This window comes from Pteronotus mesoamericanus, unplaced genomic scaffold, assembly GCF_021234165.1.
Source record: "Pteronotus mesoamericanus isolate MK-2021 breed Mesoamerican mustached bat unplaced genomic scaffold, CSHL_Meso_final scaffold_54, whole genome shotgun sequence".
NCBI classification, from domain to species: Eukaryota; Metazoa; Chordata; class Mammalia; order Chiroptera; family Mormoopidae; genus Pteronotus; species Pteronotus mesoamericanus.
Genome location: NW_026555321.1, coordinates 3190088 through 3211337, shown reverse-complemented (window position 1 = coordinate 3211337; position 21250 = coordinate 3190088). Strand labels below are relative to the sequence as shown.

Sequence of the window (21250 nt, the reverse complement as noted above, 5' to 3'; positions counted from 1 at the left end):
TCTCTGAACTTGCCCTGGCTCCTTGCCAGTGAGCTTACGTCTCCGTACGCAGAATATGTCTTCATTACTGAGTCTGAGTCACCACGGGGCAAGCGAATCAATGTCTCCATAATTAACCTAACCAAATGGAAAGCCACAGACGTAGGACGAAAATGCAATTTTGCCTGGGACTGCGTATTGAGGCAGACATAGCCCGAAAGCAGACAAGGGAGATAATTATTAGAATAATTTAAATGAGAAAATCTAGTCTGGAAGGAAGGACAAAAAAATCGTGCGCTGCCTAGAGTTTCCAGATGGATCATCTATATTAATCACATTTGCTGGGTGATTGTTGGGGGGGAAAAAAGGTCCCTCACAAATATTTGCAAATATTTCCAAACAAATGATCAGCATTAAAAGCATTTGGCAGATTTAATAGACCAAAATAAAAATGCATCCCTATGTGAAACAAAAAGTCCTGTTCCTCATAGAAACACCCCAGTTCCAACACGAGGCTCCATGCGGTCGTAGCAGTTTAAGCATGGTGGACACTCAGACTTTTATTGACGAAATTTATGATGTTAAATGTCCAGATGCTGAAGTATCCATTTTTCAAACACCAAATCTGTTTTGTAAATCATTTTATGGCCTTTCTAAAATATAGTACGCTGCTTCTTGTCTCTTCCATGTTTAGCTTTTCTCTTTGAGTTTTAGGATCAACCCCATAGTATTACCAATAGAGCGGGAGGTTAAGGTTTGTGGGGTTGTTTGTCCCGTCCAGAATGTGGTCTGAGACTGCTGAGGGTTTCTAATTCTTCTGTCCCCAGCATTTACTGTCAGGAGTTATATAACGTTCTTCAGTGCTGTCCTTGTGACTTGAGGCTTCTCGCAAATTCACTGACATAAGCAGTTTAATTACATTGCACTGAGTTTTGTTTCATTTTGTTTTTTCAACAGGAAGTAACCTCACATTCCTGGCTCCAGGACAGTTAGGATGGTCTCTGTCTTAATCTTTGAAACCGAAGGAGTGATGTCCTCCTGGAATAATTAATTCTTCCTCCAAGAACAGTGGGACTTCTGAAACCATCGAATTCACCACCCACATAGGAATCTTGTCTAGCACATCTCCCCACCAGACTACCACTCCCCTCTGATGGAAATCTCGGAGAGGAAGAGCCCACAACTCTAGGCAGTAGTCCATCCCAGTTACTCTTAACTTAGGAGGAGATTCACCCCTATGTTGATCAGAATCTTACCCCTCCCCCCATTGCCATACTGCCCTCTGGAGTGATACTGGCTAAGGACACACCTCTTCCCAAAGATGGAAACACATACCATGATGCCCCAGGTTTCCTCTGGCTTTGCTGAGGTCATACGTGAGGATCCTCCAACACATCCTTATAGGTCCTGGTCTCCTGGCCCGTGACCCCTTTCTCCTTCCTACACTGAGGGCAGTGCCTCACCCAGCAACAGCATCAGCACCTGGGAGCTCGTTAGAGATCTCAGGCTGCCCCAAATACATTGAACCAGATCCCACATCTCTACAAGCCCCTAGGTGAGCCTTGCGCACAGTAAAGTTCTGGATGAGCCCCATTTTAACACAGAATGCCCAGAAGTGACCCCCACCACACACCAGCTGTGATTTGATCAGGGGGGTGGACCTCAGGACTCTCAGCCAGCCAAGCACTGGGTGGCCATCGAGGCAGCCAAGGATCCCACTAAATATCCCATTTCGATGTCCCTTTCCCAGAAAGTCTTTGTAAAGAGATCAGAACATGCCATCCCATATGAGGCCATTTTGACATTAATTCTTTTTTCCTGAGGACACATGAGAAACAGCAGACATGGGAAAGCACTTGGCCCTCCTCCTTCCGACCTAAAAGTAGGACATAAAATTTCGCATGAGGAAGGTGCCCACCCTGTACCAAGAAGGGCAGAGCACTAAGAGCACCCAGAGCACCAGAGACTATCAGCCCAGAGACGCACAGAGAGAGGAACTGACGTCACTCACTTGAGGAAACAACTCATCTTCCTCCAGTTTCCCCCATGCATTTACCTCCCACCATTTGCCGCTTCTAAAAACCTAACCCCTTCTCCTTTGTCCTGTCATTTCTCTAAACACTAGCTGTTATAATGCTATATAAGCCTTGGCTGGTATGGCTCAGGGGACTGAGTGCTGGCCTGCGAACCAAAGGGTCTCCAGTTCAATTCCCAGTGTAGGGCACATGCCTGGGGTGCAGGCCAGGTCCCCAGCAGGGGGCGCACGACATGCAACCACACACTGCTGTTTCTCTTCCTTTCTTCCCCACTCTAAAAATAAATAAATAAAATCTTTTTTTATAATAAATAAATAAATGCTATCTAAGCCCCAAGTCCTAACCACCCCTTCGAATTACTCACCACTGAGTCTCTCCCACGTGTACACACAACACACATGTAAATAAACTGTTGTCTTTATCTTGTTAATGTCTTTTGTGAGTTTAGTTTCCTGGGCCCCAGTCACAGAACTAAGGAGGGTGAAGGAGAAAGGTGTTGTTCTCTTCCCCTCTTCCCCTATACCTTCCTGGGCCAGGTTTGGTGAAGGCCCACCCACAGCCCCAGTGTGCACACCTGACCTCGCCCTGACCACGTATCCCCATGTCCCTCGCTTCTGGTCTAGCTAAACTCCCTGCTCGGGGTCACAGTCCTTCAGAGGCTCTGTTTTCAGTTACCTCTCCCTGAAACGGTGTTAGGGGCTAATGGGCACAGAACTGTAACAACTGTTGACCCATCTGCATCCATCACCCCATTTTCCAACCACAGCAAAGTACTCTTCCTTGAATCCAGGTGGTTGTGGTTATTTCCATCAGCACCCAACTAACATCTGGATGGTCTCACAGCTTCAAGGGGAGTCCTTGTTTTTCCAACAGTTAGCCTCCCTCCTCTCCTTCAATGGGCTGTCACTGTAAATGTGATCTTGTAGTTACCAAGTCTGAACAGAAGATGGCAGCAGAATACAGACCAAATAGCAAGAATCTACCTGAGAAAAATGATTGGATATGGGTAAGGTTTATCTGTCTTTGCCAAAATCGTACTTGATTCTTCATGGTTCCCCTGGCCTCTTCCTCCACAGTTCTGTGGTTATGGGGACCAAACCGATCCTTAAAACCAACTTACATGGAAATGTCTGAAATCAATTTACATTTCAACAGTAAAAGCTACTGTAATTTAAAAAAACAAAAAAATGAGTAGGGACAAAGTCTTCCCTGGGACCTGCTACATGACAGGCCTATGACATGCCTTTGGAGCCTACATATCTTGCCAGTTTTTTTAACATCTCATATTCATCCAATTAATATTAGATGCCTACCATGTGCCAGGCACTATCTAAGGTACTAAGAATAGAGTAGTGGATGAAACAGATAAATTTGATTTTATGAAGCCCTCTTTCTATTAAAAAATAATATGCTAATAAATATGTAATTTCAGATAGTGGTATTATTAAAAAGAAAAAGTGCGATCAAGACTGTATTGTCTAGTACGGTATCCACTAACCACCAAACGGAGCTATTTATTTTTAATTATGTAAAGTTCCATCCCTCAGACACCCAAGGTACACTTCAAGTGCTCATATAGCTAGTGGCTATCGCATTAAGCAGTTTAAATATAAGACAGTTCCATCATCACAGAACGTTCTACGGGGCAGTGGCAGGGGGTGGTACTGAATATTTTAAATAGGGTAGTTAAGAGAGGATTCACTGAGAAAGTAACGTTTGAAAAAAAAAATCAGGGGTGAGCCATATTCAAATCTGAGGAGTGAGCTCTCAGGTGAAGGAAAGAGCCAAGGCAAAGGGCCAGGGGCAGGCTTGGCCTGATCAGGAACGGCTAACGGGGGCAGGCGTGGGATGCGTGCGCGGGTGAGCGGCTGGAGTGGAGCTCTGAGAGGAAAACAGGGCCACATCATGCAGGACCTTCTAGGCCATGGAAATGATCTTCGCCTTTATGCTGAGTGTAACAGGACACCAATGACAGCCCGGACAGAGGAGTTATGGGTTCTGATCTACCCTTGGAGAAGGCCATTGAGGCTTCTGTGAGGAAGGTGGCTTTGGAGGAAGAGAAAGGACCAGCGAGGAGGTGAGTGTCATAGTCTCAGCGAGAGGTGGCAGGGGCTTGGCCTTGGGCGGTGCTGTGGAGGTGTGGGAAAGTGTCCTTCTGAGGGTAAAGACAAGATTAGACAAGGGACTGAATGTGAGGATGAGGAGAGAGGAGATGCAAGGGTGCTCTGAGGCTGCTGACCCCAGCAGCCGGGCCAGGGGTGGCCCCACCTTCCCGATGGACCAGGTGTCTTGGTGTAGTGCGGGGACAAGAGCCTGGCTGGAGTCCAGGACAGGACGAAACACAGAAAACTGCCAGCGTCAAGGAGGACACCCCTCTCGAGGATGTATGTGTGTGTGCATGTGTGGAGGTCATAAAAATGAAGCAGTGGCTGAAGGAACCTGTGGAGAAAACACGGGTTTATTTCTGTTAGTAGCTGGGGGATGTCACAGTGTGTCTTTGTAATGATGGAGCAGGAGGAAGGGAAAGCATTGAGAGATGTCTTGTCCCGAGGGATGAGGAGGCCGACAGGCCTTTCCATGAACTTGGGGACCCAAAAAGATCCAAGAGAATCACCCGTGAGGTGATTCTTTTGGGGACTTTGGAAACAGAGTCCTGGCAGGCACCTCTTATCCACAGTTTCCTAAAAGCTGTCATCTCCCAGATTTACCTTCCACCAGGAGTGGCCCCAGACCCCTGAAAGAGGACTCTGAAGCATCCCGATGCGCCCAAATGGAGAGGAGGAGAGTGGTGAGGCAGGCGGAAGGCCGCCCCAGACAAGGCCCATGCCTGAGCAGAGCCCCGCTGGGCCCCGAGCCAGCGCCACACTGGGAGGCCAAGGGGACCCAGGGTCTCCACGCTAAGTCCCCCTGAGCTACAGTGCCTGCACCCCCATCTCCTCCTTCCATCCCTGTTTCCAGAATGGGAACATGTCCCTTGTCTTCTGTAATTCTGGGATAAATTTTCCTCAAATGTCCTTGCTCCCGTCTGACATCTCTTCCATTGCCCCCACCCCAGAACTCACTCAGCTTTCTTTGCTCTACGTAGAATCTTGGTTGTTGGCCACAGGCAACCTGGCCTGTCCACAACCCATCCGGTGTGGGTTGGTCTGGTCATCGGCACCCCTCTGGCTCCTGTTAGCTTCCTGCCCCCTCGCCAGGGCCCCATCAACCCAACACAGCACATCCCAACCCTGCCAAGGGAGCACATGCTGGCAGAAGAAGCCATTAACACCGAAATTTCTGCAAGCTGGAAATTCTCATAATTAACATTTATTTTCAAGATCTCAGGAGTCTAAATAACCTGAAGGGAAAAAGAGGACTACCATCTTATCAGGAAATGGGATCTGTAGAAATAAACTCAGTAATAGAAGCCTCAAATTTTATTCCAGGGCCCAATTATCAGATACAAATATTTCCATTGATTAAAACAACATAAGAAGCTGGCTCTATTCACTAAGAACTCTTAGTGCATTCAGAAAGTCTCTGAAAACAGCAACGATTACAATCAGCCATATAATCAAATATTAGTTCTAATATAATCATTTCCCCAAGCTTAGCAAATACAGATCTTAATATAGATAGTAACCATACATTCGAGGAAGAAACAATTACTTCGATAATACGAAGCTCAACACAAATGCAGAACACTAAATTAGAGAACATTAACTGATGGATGGTAGTCACCATGGTGATATTTACTAACATGAGACCTTGGAAGACCTAGCAAGTTTTCATTATCATTATCATATCAGCAAGTTTGGAGATGACACCTTTCTAAACCCAGACAATGGGCCCCTCACCCAAAGCAACACAAACCAGACCTTTCTGAAAAAAGTGCGCTGACATTAGAGAGCACTTAGACTTCTGATACAACAATATGTTGAACCTGGCTCACCCAGGAAAAGGACAAATGGTTAATAAATGTGACAGGTCTATTTGTTTTGATAAATGTAAGCTGATAAAATTATTCAGCGGGGAGAAAAGACACTTGCCTATTCTACCTAAACAACGCGTGTGTTCAGACTGAAAAATGACAACTACTCTGCCATTTTGCCTCTGTCTCTCTATCTCTGCCTGACTCAGAACACACACATACACACACACACATACTTCAGCGCCCTTAAGGGCACTATAAACAATATTTATTGACACCGAAGTCCATGAAGAGTTGCCAAGCAACTTCTCTGAGGCTTGTCCACACAAACCATGTACCTTGCCATTTTCTACTTCCTAAAGTGAATTTCTCCGTGCCATCTAAACCAGTGCTTTTTCCGTTTTAAAAACTGCTGACAAATAAGTCCCTTAACACAAGTGAGAGTCCCTATTGCCCCAGAGATGGGCCAGCTCGACAGACTGGCACCAGGACCTTGTGGAGAAAGCACAAGCTCAGATGACTTGTCCCCAACCGAAAATGACCCTCTAGGGTAAATGGTCTCATTCCACAGCCTGAAGACATTGTAACACCATGAGGAGGCTTTATGAGACACACGCCCAAAATGTTCAGCTCCGGGCCTGTGGGCAGAACTTCTCCTGCTGAGACGACTCGAGGGAAACATCAGCGGGTCGGTAAGGACACTACAGCGGCCATAATGAACAGTGGGTCGCGCATCACACATGGAGATTCTGACTTGGGCTCAGACCCAGAAGGCAGAAACAAAGAGCAAATGAAGACAGGATGAGGACGCTCGGCTCACGCAAAAATGAAATTTCTCAAGGAAGGGCCACTCGATGGTAACTCAGACCACTCGGGCAACCGACGTCCTGCCAGTCTATGAATCTGGGCGAAAACAGGGCTGCTTGACTTTGTGATCAACGCGGACCTGATCTTACCAGATCATTAGCCTGACTCACTCATTGTTTCATTCTCCCTGTTGGAGCAGTTTATGGGCAGATAAATGCATGGAGATAATGTTTCCAGGCTGGGTCTGCAGCCATAGACATTAAAGGAAACAGGCTAAATCCCTGATAAAAAAAAAATTAAAAAGTGACTCACAGAGATGCCTGGGTCCATTCGCCGTTTGCTTTATCTACAGCAACCTAACGTCACACTTACTCTGACGTAGTAACAATGACGGTGCCTGCCACCGGTGGAATCCCCGCCACCTCCCAGGCAGCACGGCATGTCTACATTCATTCATCCATCCAAATAACAGTTAGGGAACGTCCACCGTGGGACACAACTGTTCTAGGTTCCAGGATACAACTGGAATAAAACAACGTCCCTACCAGCGTAGAACTTCCTTCCCAGTAAGAGGAGAAAGAAAACAGAAGACTAAAATTATAGACTGTATCAGATGGTGATCAGCGCTGTGAGAAAGAAGGGGGGATGGGGGGCAAAGGAGCCAGAGGGTGACCGTGTGAGCATGCTGTCCTAACCAGACCACCAGGAGCACTACTGGGTTTTGGGCACAGATCCCATTCACCGACTCATTGCTGCAAGGGAGAACACACCCCCCTGGGATCCAGGCATCTAAGAAGAGGGAGTTCAATGAACTTATTGTAAGATTTGGGCTGTGTTAGGTGATCTGGGAAGGGTTCAAAAAAGCAGGATTTTTGCTCTGAATCAAACGCTGTCAGGAAAAGAGAGGGCAATCCTATGTCAGGGGACCTTCACCTAGAAGCAAGAGGAATAAAGCGCGGCAGTCACGCATAGCAGCCAGTAGGGGGAAACGTGGCCATAGCTGCGGTATGGCCCATTTTTTTTTCCGTCTGCACTTGGCCATGATTACAAAGGGCTCTTGCATTAGTCTGGAGCCATCACGGTCAGAGAGTGGCCTCATCTGATATGGGTGTTCTCTGACATTGCTTGTGCTCAGCAGGAGACCACCACACCTGTCAGAGGCTGCTTCTCTTTCCTGTGCTCAACCCTAATTCGACTTCACAAGATAAGTACTATTACCATTTCTCTTTTTAAGATGAGACACAAAGGCCCAGAGAGGCGAAGGACTTACCCTAGAACAAGCAACTAAGAAAGCCAGGATTCAAAGTAGGTCACCTGACTCCAGAGCCAGCCTCTTATCCACCCCCCAAACAGGGCGCAGCCTGTGAGCCTTCTGAACCTCATAGCAACATTAGCTTCAGAAGCGTCAGGGCTGGTTTCAGTGGACACAAAGCCTGGGGAAAAATGCTGCCAGTAGACACCCCGACACCTAGGCCAGAATTTATACAAGTGCCCACAAAATAAGTCCACCGGATGAGTATCAAGGTGACAGTATTCTTCTCCCAGGGATGAGGAAACACATTCCATTTTGTTTCGATGGAAAGGTTTCTTTTTCATAATCTCATCAAAACCAATTTATGTCAGCAACTTCTGAACGACAACCAAGGTTATCAATACTGGAAACAAGCAGGTTAAAATAGCATAAAGGCAACAGGCCAGTGTGTACAGGGAAGAGAGTACAGGCGGCCACGTCAGGGCTTACCAGCAGGTTTTCTGGCTTGAGGTCCCGGTGGACGATGTTCTGGTCGTGCATGTGGACGAGAGCCTTACACAAGTCCCGGAGCATGAGGGCGGCGTCGCGCTCTGGGAACTTCACACTCTCTAGGATGGCGTCAAACAGGTCCCCGCCCTGCACGTACTCCATGATCAGGTAGATTTCCATGTCCGTTTCGTACACCTCATGCAGTTTCACTATGTTGGGATGAGAGAGGCTCTGGATGATTAAGATCTCGCTATCAATCATGTCCTCCTTTCCCTTGAGCTTGGACTTGTCGATGATCTTCATGGCGTAGGCCTGCCCGGTGTCCCGGTGTCGGCACTCCTTCACGATGGCAAAGTTCCCGTCCCCGATGACCCGGCCAGTCTCATACTGCTTCTCCACGCTGGCCAAGATGATGCCTGCGGGTCGCCGCTTCCGGCCACCAGGCCTCTCTGGCTTGCTTTCTTCTGTCTTCATCTTGGGCTCCTTTTCGACCCTTGCGGGTTGGTCATCCCTGGGAAGCATCCTCCTCCCACCTGACACGCTTGGCTTTTTCTCCTTCTCTGCCTCCTGCTCTTCCCCTCGGGTCCTAGGGGGCTTCTCTGAGTCGGCCTGGTGCTCCCTGAGGAACCAGCCGCCACGCTTCTGCCGGGCATCTTTCTTCCCACCCTCTCTGACGGGCTGAGCTTCCACAACATCCTTCTTAGCCTTGGCCACTCCTTGAGGCTGACCTTCCTGACCTTCGGGGTCTCTGTCCTCTTTCTTGTCCGTGTTCTTGCTGGGTCTCCTCAGCTCCGGAGTAGGGTTCCTGGGACAGCTCCTGTGGCTGTCACCCTTCCACCCTTCCTCCCCTCCCGGGGGTTTGGCCTCGGGGGACCTCCTGCAGCTCCTGGTCCTCACCAGCTTCTCCACGTCATACCGTTGGCACTTGCCCATGTCGAGCTCGCTGGTCCCCAGGGACAGCTTCTCCCTCTGCAGGCCCTGCCGAAGCTCTCTCTCTCTCTTGCACTTCTCACACCTGATGATTTCACCGGAGGTCTTCTCTATCTCCACGGCCAGGTGCTTCTCCCCACTGGCAGGCTTCTCGGAAGTGGCTTCCCGGGGCGGCTTGCTGCCAGGGTCAGGCTCCCGTTTGCCCCGCACCCACGTCTTCTGGGCCCTGGCCCTGTCCTCCAGCACCGGCTCCACGGGGGCCTTCCCCTGATGCCTGATGGCTGTCTTGGACCCAGCAGCCTCACTGCAGCTCTTGGCCGTCTCCGTCTCCCCACAGAGGTGACCCCCTTTCAGAGCCTTGCAATAAAGCCTGCTCCTCAGCCTCGGAGAGGGTGCCCAGCTGTGCTGGGTCAGCATCAGAGCCCGGGCCTTACTGGGGTACAGTTCCTCCATGGCCACCTGAATGTTCTTCAGCGTCAACGGTTCCTTGCCCATGGCTATGAAAGCATCCCCTTCCCTGAAGAAATCAGAGACGCTGCGGATTTCCCTGCCCTTGAGGTTAAACAGTTTCCTCACGCGATCGTTCTTCCATCTCGGGAAGCCCAGGGCCTCCGAGACGTCAGCCAAGAGCTGCTCGAAGGTCTGCACTGAGCGCCTGTTGAGCAGCAGGGTGATCTTCCGGAGGGGGTGCCCGCCCAGCTTCACCACGGTCACCACCCTGGGCTTCAGGGGACTGCTCTCAGCATGGACGCAGTGCGGGCTGTTCTGATGGCTGAACACCGGCCCCATGGAGCTGCGGGGGCCCAGGACAGGTTTCTCCAGACTCCCTCGGCCAGCAGGCAGCCATGTGCCCTGCAGCTTCCGCTCCATGATTCTCGAGCTTAAGTATTTTAGGGAATGGTCACATAGGCCTCGATGTCCTGCAAGAGGAACATGACAACACCGCATTAGTCTATGTGGGTTCAAAGAGCCTTTTGGCCTTTGGCAACACTTGAGTAAAGACTACTGATTCTATCATTGTTTATAAGGGTGACCTTTGAGGATCAGCCCACAACAACAGGGCCTTTACACCTCAGGGCTAATCCACAGTCGCCTCTGTGAGAGACCAGGACTGCAGAACGGAGTCAGCACTGGGCCTCAGGTGGCTCCTCCAGGCTTCTCAGGGACCCCCAGGCTGGGCCACACCTCAGGAGCCTGTTCTAAGCAAGGCCTGACCCTGAGGACACACATAATCCTGCTACATAAAGCGAGGTGACCTTCAAGGTCCTACAACTGAGGCTAGAGGTCCAAAGTCTGCTACCTAGGAAATACCAACAAGATGTCAGAACATTCTGGAACTTTAAAGAACCCAAACCTTACTCACCTCAAGTTTTCTCAGCTTGACTTTCAACCCACTCAAGGTGAGGCAATCTGGGGAGAAGCTCTGAGCACAGAGTTTGAAAAAGATCTGGATCTGAATCCTGGCATGGCCACCGACTATCTGTGTGAACCTGGGCAAACACTGCAGTCTTTTCATCTATGAAGTAGGAATGCTTACAGCCTCCTCCCAGGTTTTTTGTGGAGAGTAAATGAGAAATGATTACTATTTACTTAGAGTACTTGATAGTAATTGCTAATTACCAATACTGTCCAAACTACCTTAATATTTCTTCTTTGGTACGCTCATTTCATTTTGGTAGTGATGCCACCTGTTGATAAGGTAGACTTCTACGGTGTACAGCCTCACCTGGTCTCTCAAGAACTCAGGGACAAATGCTGGATATTTCTTAAAGCTCTGATTGAGCCCCAGTTGGCATGGCTCAGTGGACTGAGTGCTAGCCTGTGAACCAAAAGGTCGCCGGTTTGATTCCCACTCAGGGCACATGCCTGGGTTGTAGGTCAGGTCCCCAGTTGGGGGCACACTAGAGGCAACCACACATTGATGCTGCTCTCCCTCTTTCTCCCTCCCTTCTCCTCTGTCTAAAAATAAAGAAAATCTTTTAAAAAAAAGCTTTGATTGAGATTTTCTTGCCCTGGGGGTTTAAAAAACAAAAGTTGAAGATTTCAGTCTACATACAGAAACTTTCTTCTCCAAAAAGATGTTTCTCTCATTATTAAAAAAGGGAAAGAAACCAGGTCGCCTTAATATTCAGAGAGAATATGTTCTGAATAAATGAATAAATGAATAAAACAAGACTTAGTATTTCCAGCTCAACTGTACCCAGCCAGAATAAAGTAGATGAGGCAAAAGCAGTTCAATTTCCATTTCTGTCCAGGTCAGGAAAGGAAACCGGAAAATTACAGGATCTGTAGGTCCGTTCGAAGTTACCCCACAGGGTCCACATGTCCTATCCTACGTGTAGGAATCTGCCGTCTACTCTTCCTTTAGAGTCACAGTAAGTTGTTAATTGCACTTGAATTGTGGCAAAAACTCCCCTTGTGCCAGGATGGGCAATTTGGCTGGGCATATTAACCCAGAATGTTTTTTTGTTTTTTAATTATAACATACAATCTGTTCTGAGATGATTTCCATCAGACACAGGTGTCAGAGTAGATGACAAGTGGTGGCTGGGACTGATCTTCCCACACGCCATAAATTTATGAGCCTGACAATCACATTTACAGTGAAACTATTTATGGGCATCTGCTATTCCTTTTCTTGTCATGCTCTCTCTAACCTGCCTCCACTTCTGCCGGAAAGAACTGGCGCTGAGGGGGAGAGACTTGTGTCTCCCCACTGGAAAAACTGAGGAAGGATGACCTTCAAATGCATGTGTTCTTATTTCTTATTCTTATGGTGCTTCTCAGAATAAAACCCTCTATACGTACTTGTCAGGCTAAGGAAATGAAAAAAAAAATCTCTATTCCAGGAAAGGGGAAGAGAGAGAAGTTTTCAGGGAGAAGCAGCAGGACAAGGGAGCCGTCGTGAGCACAGGGGTCAGGGGGTCCCAGAGAAAGGTCAAGTACGCGACGTCAGAACCAAGAACAATATTCCGGGAACAGGGCAAATGCTATGCAGGCTCACATGTTGAGGGGTGACCTAAGATGACAGAAACAAATCATGATGGGACCAGTGGCCTCAAGGTCCCAAACAGTGAACATGTGGAGTTTGGGTGTAGGGACAGATGACTTGACCCAACCTCAGAACCTGCCCTGATTCCTTCTCATACAAGGGAACACCCCACCCCTGAACCCAGAAGAGGCTCCCCCAGCGCGGCCCCCCACCCAGGGTGCAGAAGCAAAGGATGTGAATGAAGAGAGAGCAGCTCGGCCTCCACCGCACCACCATCAGGCATGCTCGGTCCACTGCCAGGTCACTCACAAACTCATTCAAAACCCGCTGTGGTCGGGGGCAAGCGTGAGAGCTCAGACCTCCACTCCCCCACCCCCCCACCCCACCCCCGCCATACAACTGGGTTCTGCCTGCTTCCAGCTACACGGGAGCACTAGGAAAACACAACCTCATGATGCAAATATTTTAATCCTCTCTTCCGCAAGTCCTCCCTGCCCCTTTAAAATTCTTAGTCCGGAGCACATTTTTCTTCTCTAAAGGTAAGAGGATACAATCGGGAGACTGAATGACTGGTCCTTGGTCAAGGAGAGCAAATGTTAGAGAGAAAAAGAACATGATACATCCCTTGGGCCCTGGGCCAGTCTCCAGGAACAATCTCATCTCCCAAGGACAACAGCACACTGAGTACTTTTGACGAACTGCAAACAGCATTATCCAGGTACCTACCCCAATCAATCCAACCGGGAAGGCAAAGGCCAGTCTGTGTCTCTGCATCTCCAACAACTTACAAAATCAATTTGGTGTAATCATGTGACATCGCTGGTAATTCTACCCATCTTGACCTACCAAAAAATGGAAATTTCATATGATCTAAACTAGTAATCCCTACTCTGTCCCTACATCCACATCCACAGTAAATAATTAACAAAGGTAGAGATAATAAAAATTAGACAGCATAATTCCCAGTCCTTGGTCACCACGCCAGCAGCTTCCCAGGAAGTGACCTAGAGAAAGGATGCTCTTGTAGCTCCCTAATTTCCTGCTAACTTTCTACAGCAGCATAAATTGGCCTCGATTTGGCAGTACCGCTGGTTTTGCCTCATTTACCATAAATACAAATGTTTCTAAGGCTTCTCCCCAGTGCCAATCTAACCCCACGCATATAGAACAAGTGCTGCTTTCGCTGAGCCACTCCTTTGCTCAGGAGCCTACAGTGGCTCCTTCTTGGAAGGTCAAACCCAACCTCCTCCACCTGATAGGGAAGGCCTTCCATAATCCCGTGGTCCCATCCATCCCAAGCCCACTGCGCCCTCACTCTCCCCGATCCAAGCCTCACCATCCTGTAAGACCTAAGACCCACATCCACCGCCCAACCTCCCCTGACCTCACAAGTTCAGTCAAAGCTCCCTCCTCTGGAGACCTGTTCATTTCATTAGACCAGCATTCATCACGAACGCTGGACACCCGCTGCCAGCGCTCGGCTGCGGAACACCTGGTCTCCCCTTCGGCACATCTGCACTAATGGTTGTGTCGTCTTCATAGGTGTAAATATTCTTCCTCTCAACTAAATGTAAGCTCTCCAAAAACAGACACTATGCATTATGCAGATTCCCCTGCTCCATCCTGTAACGTACAAGAGGCACTCGAGACCTGAGAAACCAGTTCTCAGCCCAAAAATCGAACACTTGTCAAGTCTCAGGTTTCTAGCTCTCATTGGAAATAATTGAGTGTAACTACTTTCCGCACTGGTAGACATCACACAACAGACCTCGAGAGATGAAATAACCGAGGTGAGAAAAAAAAAAACACTATGATTTCCCCCAAATCCAGGCACATCTCGAGGACGAAGAGAATACAATGCTAAATGTGAGTTGGCTGGGGGAATTTGCCATTCATGTAGCAATTGAAATAGAAAACCAGTAGAGACAGGATAGTAATAGAAACACTCCAGAAAAGAATCTAAGCATACGGCCCTTCCTGCTCACTGATCCTAGGATTCTTCCTGACTGGTGTGACCTAATAAGCTCAGAAGCTGCACAGGCATTTTGCTGCGATTACCTCTAATGCATTCGGCTCCTATCTGCTGCCACAACTGAGGTGAATCAAAATAACCCGATCTCACAGTGGTCCACTCTACACCTTATTATGCTGCCAAGGTTACCCAAGATGACCGGAAGTCACATTAGCCCAGCTTCCTTTCTAATCATTTATTATTACTTTGTTGATGCTGCTATTCATCAAACAAGGGGGAAAAAACAATAAAAAATATACTGCTAAAATTAATCGTTTGTCTCTTTCAATCAGAACAAAGAGAATGTCCCTTTTCCCAAAGTGTCTAAACCAGTGGCTCCCACTTTCAATGTACTTGGTTCTATAGGGCTGGGCTTCTAAATGGTCAAGCGCGTACACACACACACACACACACACACACACACACACCCACCCAGGGACCTGTTAAAGTGCAGCTCCTAATTCAGTGAGTCCAGGGCCAGGGCAGGGCCTGAGATGCCACATCTCTAACAAGGTCCCAGGTGAGACCGATGCTGCTGGTCCACAGACCACACTTTGAGAAGCAAAGACACAGAGAGAAGTCCCAGAGCACCTCTGGGAGTGCTGGTCAACTACAACTCCCATCAAAGTGGACCATAAACTAATTCCTTGAAGAAATGTTACAACCAACAGTGTCTTTATTTTCACAATGTAAGTGACAGGTGACATTTAATCAAAACACGACATCATCAGTGCAGCAAAACAAAAAGTCTAGTCATGAGTTCCTTGTCAAAGGGTTTTCTTTTAAATACAGCAAACACAAATAGGGGAGGGAGGGGCTTCCCAAAGGGGTCCAGCAGCATCGGTATCACCGGGGTGCTTGTCAGACATGCAGAATCTCAGGTCCCCCACCCCCAGACCTACGGAATCAGATTCTGCATTTGAAGAAGATCCCCCGTGGAGGGGCCGCTTTGCGTGGTATTGGGGACTGTAGCCCTGCGCAAGCTGAGGCTTGGGAGAGGCCCCATAAGACTTGGCTGGAACACTGGGAATGCGGTTGATAGGCAGGACCCGATAGTAACTCTGAGGGCCCCCGGGGAAATCAGGCCTGGAAGTAAATTACACTCCTCGAAGCACGCTTTGTTTCTCCCTCAAGCTCTGTTAACCTTATACCACATAACCAGCTCAAGGCTGGGAAGGGAATTTACAAAATCCCTGGACCCTGACCCAAATCCCATCTGGCGCCATGTTTGTTCATCTCAGACCAAAGCGATTTGGTGTGTTCCTGCCATTGTCTTCTTTAAACATCACCCATTCTCTGTACGCTTAAGTTACTGATGTAATGAGATTACCTATACATTCCTGCTACCTGTCCTCCACTTGAAACCCGCTCAATAAAAGCCATTGAGCAGCAGGGCTCAGGGCATTTCTCCTTGAGAGAGAATCGCCTTCCCCTTCCTTGACAGGCAAAAGGTGTCTGAAGCGACTCTTTCTTCCATCTGCAGCGAATCGGGGGACTTCATGAGCTGAGTCCCCCATCCCCTAGGTGGTCTGGAGCACACTAAAGTTTGAGAGCCCTTCCTATAGACTATCCCTTGCTTCACCAAAGTGGTTAGTAAACCAAAATACACAGGCCACAGTGGGAGAGATCTTAAAGCCCTTGAACGAGTGGGTACATATCCATCTGATTAACCTGGAGGAGTGGCACGTGACCCCATGACATCCAAACTGGGATCCAGGGTCGGCTCCAGCCCAGGGGCGGTTTTGTCTCTGTTGTCTACGTGTACGAGTTGCCAGGTGGGCAGGCGCAGGGGCGGTCGAAGGGGAAGCAAGGATGTGTTTGGGGCACGGGCACCGGTGGACACCTGGGAGGATATACGAGCATAAGAGGCAATGCCGTAAGAACAGAGGGCGGGGCACCTGTGCCCTGCCCTCCCAATCCGGGGAGCACGGGGTTAAGGACGGGTGCTGAGGGAGCTGTGTGCAAAGCCTGTGGGAGCTGCCGGCCCCGGGTGGTAAAGCACAACCGAGTCAGCAGCACAGGCCCAGGGCCCGGGCAGGAGTCGGGTGGCAATGTGAAGCCCAAGGGACAGCCGGGGGGGGGGGGGGGGGGGGAGCGAGGCGTGCTGCAATGACTACGGAGGAACAGGAGCCATGATGTACCTGAGCACAGGTGACACCCCGCCCTGGGGATTCCAAGGACACTGGCTGAGGTCCCAGGTGAGCGGGCGGGGCCCCTGGGACTCCAAGCTGAGCACTAATACTAACACGTCCTCGTCCACCCCCGCGGCTGGTGAGGCCTCGCACACTCCAGTGACCCCACGTTAGCCCTTCCTCTCTGCCGCTTTTCCTCCAGATGAACCCTTGTCCCGACTTCCGATTATTTCATCACACGAAGCCTTATGCTCAGTGTTGTGCCCTTGGACTGAGTGTCACTGCTGGGGAGCCTCTCCAGATGCCTCCCTGTCCCTGGTGTTGTCCTTTGCAACATCTGATGCTGGGTTGCTTTCAGCGAAGCTTCCCTGGGGGACAGCTTATCTTTCAGTCTCACCCCTGGGTTTAACGTTTCCTCCCCACCCTCTCAGCTCACCCACTCGATCTCATCCCTGGAGGCAGGGGGCGGGGTCACAGCTCACCCAGTAAAATTCCAAGAGGGCAGGGCTCCAGGCTGTTGTTTCCTGTGACCTGGATTTGTAATCCCAACTGCCTGTTGCAGCTCAGAGATTCAGTCACCGTGATCTGGGCTGAGTTTTGTTCTTCCCGCTGCCGTCCAGGTTGGCTCTTTGGACGTGTTCATCTGGAAGGGGAGCAGCAAACCACACCTACCCGGGACCAGTCTGCGCTGACTTGATGCCTACCCGCAAGGCTTCACCAGATTTTCCCTTTCTGTGTAGCCATCACACCCAAGGGCCTCCGTTGGCCCCCGGGAACTCCATCAACCTGTGTTGCAACAACTTTCAAACACCGGGCTAGCTACAGCTCCCCCGTGTTTCATCCAGCCCCGTAGGTGAGGCTGCAGAAATTAGCCTAAAAGCAAACCCCTCCAACCTCTTTTTTCTAGGAAGACTGAGCCCATCTACGTCATATCTACATCTTTGTGCCTTGGTTTGAAAAGATCCTAGATGGATGGAAAGACCTTTGGAAAGTCTGAACCACCTATCAGCGCCTAGTCCAGAAGCCTCCCACCCCTCCCTTATCAAATGTTTATCTGAAGGGCCCACAGACAGCTCCACCACCTATTCTATGGGACAGAGAGGAAAAGAAGCTATGGATTCTTTAGGAAGCAGTTTTTAGATGATCTCGACTTCTTGATAAGACATCCTTCATGTACACATAATTAAATAGCAAGGAAGGAAAACAACGGAAGAGGAAAAGTGTCCAAAAAACATACAGCTTTCATTCGTATTCAGGAGTGATGACATATTTGAAAAACACTGAGGCTGCTTATGTAAAATAGTAAGGGAATATTATGATTCATTTCATGCTAATAAATAAGACAATGTAAATGAAATGGATGGATTCCACAAAAGATACTTATAACCGAAGTTGACTCAAGAAGAAACAAATAAACTAAATAGCTCCACTGTGCTGTTTATCTGAGGTTTAGGTACACCGGACTGAGGAAGAACTTTCCACAAATACTCAAGACATGATCATTTACATGACTGGCTGGATTTATGGGTAAAAATTGCTTATGTTGAAATAAGCATCTTTTGTAAACAAAAATAAGGCCAACAATCCAATCTAAGGAGGGTGCAATGGAGAATTCTACAGAGGATCCAAGTACTACACACAAAGGCTGTGTGAGTGAAAATCTTCGCATGTTAGAGCTCAAAGGGCCAGAAGCCCACCACTCTCAATTTTCAGATGCAACTGTAGACCAGAGAGGGTAAGCAATTAGCCCAGGGCAACACAGCTAGTCAATGAGAGCTGAAACAATCCTTCCACAGATCCTCAATCTTTCTGAACAGTGGCTCAGACAGGTGTAGGGGTGTCATTTGAATCATGGAATAGAGCAAAGCTCCCAGGATCATCCAGAGGAAATGGAGCATCGACACCCAAGCAAAGCAGTCTCATTTTAGCTCTGTCCTAATTGTTACACCAGCCAGCATCCCAACCAGACAAAATAAAGCCACAGTGTCCCTACAGCTGGCAATAAATGAGTAAGCTTTTCCCTGATATCCCCGTGGACGGGATGTTCTGAAAAAACAACTCCCCACATTGTTTTAAGATTCCAAACAAAGGAGAGTGATGTTGGGCGAAAGCAGATTAAGGTGCAAACTTTTCTTCCTTTAGGAGACTCAAACAGGGCGTCGGTTTCCTCTCACTTAGAAGCAGGAAAGTCATGGTACCAAGACCTGGACTGCAAAAGGCATCCGACAGCCACCGCGAGGCTCTCGCAGTGGCCCCAGTGCCCACCCTGAGCGCCAGAGCCAAGGGGGGCCTTACCTACCTCTCGAAGAGTGCCCAGGGGTCCTCACTGACGCGGGGGCCCGCAGCGCCACCCCCCACCCAGCCTCCCAGGATGGCTGTAAAGGCTGGAACAGAACGAGAGGTATAAGGTCACCTGGTCTGCAAAGCACTCAGTACTTCGTGGTGAAATCAGAGGGCCAACAGGGGCACCAAGGGGAGCCGGCTCCTCTGCTGAGAAGCCAAGCTCAGAGGGCAGACCCCTGCACGGTCCCCTCAGGCAGCCCCGCTGCCGCTGCACCTGGGCCTGCCAGGAGCATCGCAGAAGCGTTTTCACGAAGACTGCTGTCTTCGGAGCCTTGGCGGGGTAAACCTCGTCAGCACCTGGCTTCTCTAGGACTTGCGGTCAAGCTTCCTCAGGATCCCTTGCAATGCTGTCTCTTGGCGAAAATGATGTGATTTGCAGGGATGGAGTCTACTAAATAAATGGGCCCTGCTTGGCAAGACTCCAAATGCACAGACCTGACGCTGGGTCTGGGTTGGGCTGGCCACAAACAGCGCAGGATGAGAGAACCCAGTAGATCCATAGTTAATGAAAACAGCCTACCCGTTGGGTTCATGACCATCAGAATGTGCTGGGCGATCAAAGCAGCTATGACTTGGGATTTTCTCTCCCCTAAATGTCTCCAAACCTACTCAGGCATGAATGTTCTACAGGGCAGCCGTTGTGGGTGCTGTAGGTGCTCCACCCCTCACATCCCCTCACCAGGCAGCAGCCCCACCCACCAGCTCTTAAGAGCTTTGGCTGTTGAGGGGCCACCACTGGTCACTTATCCCAGGAATTACCTTCTGCTGGGAGCTGTTCTACCCAGGAAAGGACACACCCAAGTCACCTTCACAGGGCAGCCCATAATCAATGACTGACCAGTGGGCACAGGGAAGGGAACAAAAGACCAGTGCCTCGCCCTAAGGCGGGGCCAGGTCCCCGGTGCAACCCGTGCCCCAGGGCTCCCGTGGGTGTGACCACGCCTGCTCCCCATGCTCCTCTCTGCTCCAGACAGCAATCGCCCCCAATTCACATGAACAAAAATCTTACTCCCAGGCTCTGCGTCAAGGGAACCTAGACCCCCTTCATTGCCCAAAATTACTTTAAATTTTAAAATAGGAATGTACACTGTTTCATGGCATTTTTTATTTCAAATTCATACGTAGAAGCCACCCTTTTTCTCATGTTTCATGAAGAGCAAAAGGCAATTAATTACCCAGAGATGCTGAGTGTCTTCAAACTATTTCTACATACACATCCCTCCAACCTTTGTTCAGGTCTCTGATCGATAGATCTAGTATCATTCCTCCGAGAGGCCCTCACGGAAACTCACCCTCCCTGGCGTCCCTCCCTCTCCCCCACCGCCCCTGCTTCTTCCTTCCTAACACCCGCCACTACTGGGGCTCCAGCGCTCACTCGATGCAGTCACCTGAGTCCCCAGTTCTTCAGCTCTGCACTGTCTACTCTCATAGCCACAAGCTCCATGGAGCTACTTTCTATTTAAATTTAAGTTAATTAAAATTACCACACCAACCACTGTGGCACATAGCAGACACTCAAATAAATACATGTGTGTGAGTAAAGGATTAGTTCATGGTGATCATCAGTGATTCCCCAATATATTATTTTGTAACATTTGCACTAAACACTGATATTCTCAAGGGCAGGAAAAGAACTGTAGGAACACTTAAGAAAAATGTCCTTTAAAAGCTACCAAACGATAGGACTATTACTGCTTGAATTTTTAGCGGGTGGTAGTTAATTGTAGGTTAACAAAACACAATGCCAGCCTCCAGAGACAGCCAGCTAGCCAGAAACTGCTGAGAATTTTGACACTTATTGAAGGCAGGATGAAGAATAAAAAACTTTTCTTTTTTTCTCCCCTGAAATGGGCTGATATTTAAAACCCCATTCCCGCTTCTCAACAGAATAAAAGTCTATCGTGCATGGTCTTTTTTGCTTTGTTAACATCCACACTCAAGACTACTTAAAAGCCCACACATTGTGTGTATGGTCAGGAAAACATGCTGGGGGCAAGATAAAGAGATACCGGTCTGTCTCCTAGCCCACCCCTCTCCAAGTTCACACTAACACTCTATTCCTTTCTAAGAAAACAGCTTCACAAACACACCCACTTCGTACTTGTGATGAAGAAACTGCAGCTAACCACAAGGAGAACCAGGCAGCCACAGCGGTCTTGCCTTTGTAATGCAGACAAAGCAACTGGAAAAAAGTGAATAACTCACAAATGTTCCAGAGAACATGGAACTACAGGGGTCTCCTCTGTCATTCTCAGTTGTTTTTTCTTAAATTTATTCTCTATTTCTCCTTGATCGGAGTGGCAGACCGATGTCTTTCTTTCATGCTACAGGACATCTTTGGAAAAAGCTATCATCTTCAAAACCAT

At 48.9% G+C, this 21250-nt stretch overlaps 1 protein-coding gene across 1 annotated transcript in view; it reads right to left on the bottom strand.

Moving 5' to 3' along the window:
- DCLK3 (doublecortin like kinase 3) overlaps nt 1–21250 on the bottom strand; it is a 37445-nt gene that overhangs the window by 6747 nt on the left and 9448 nt on the right. Inside the window, exon 2 of the mRNA XM_054595066.1 lies at nt 8477–10326. Within this exon, the coding sequence (XP_054451041.1) occupies nt 8477–10276 (1800 nt within the window). The 5' untranslated portion in view covers nt 10277–10326. The remainder of the gene's footprint in view (nt 1–8476; nt 10327–21250) is intronic.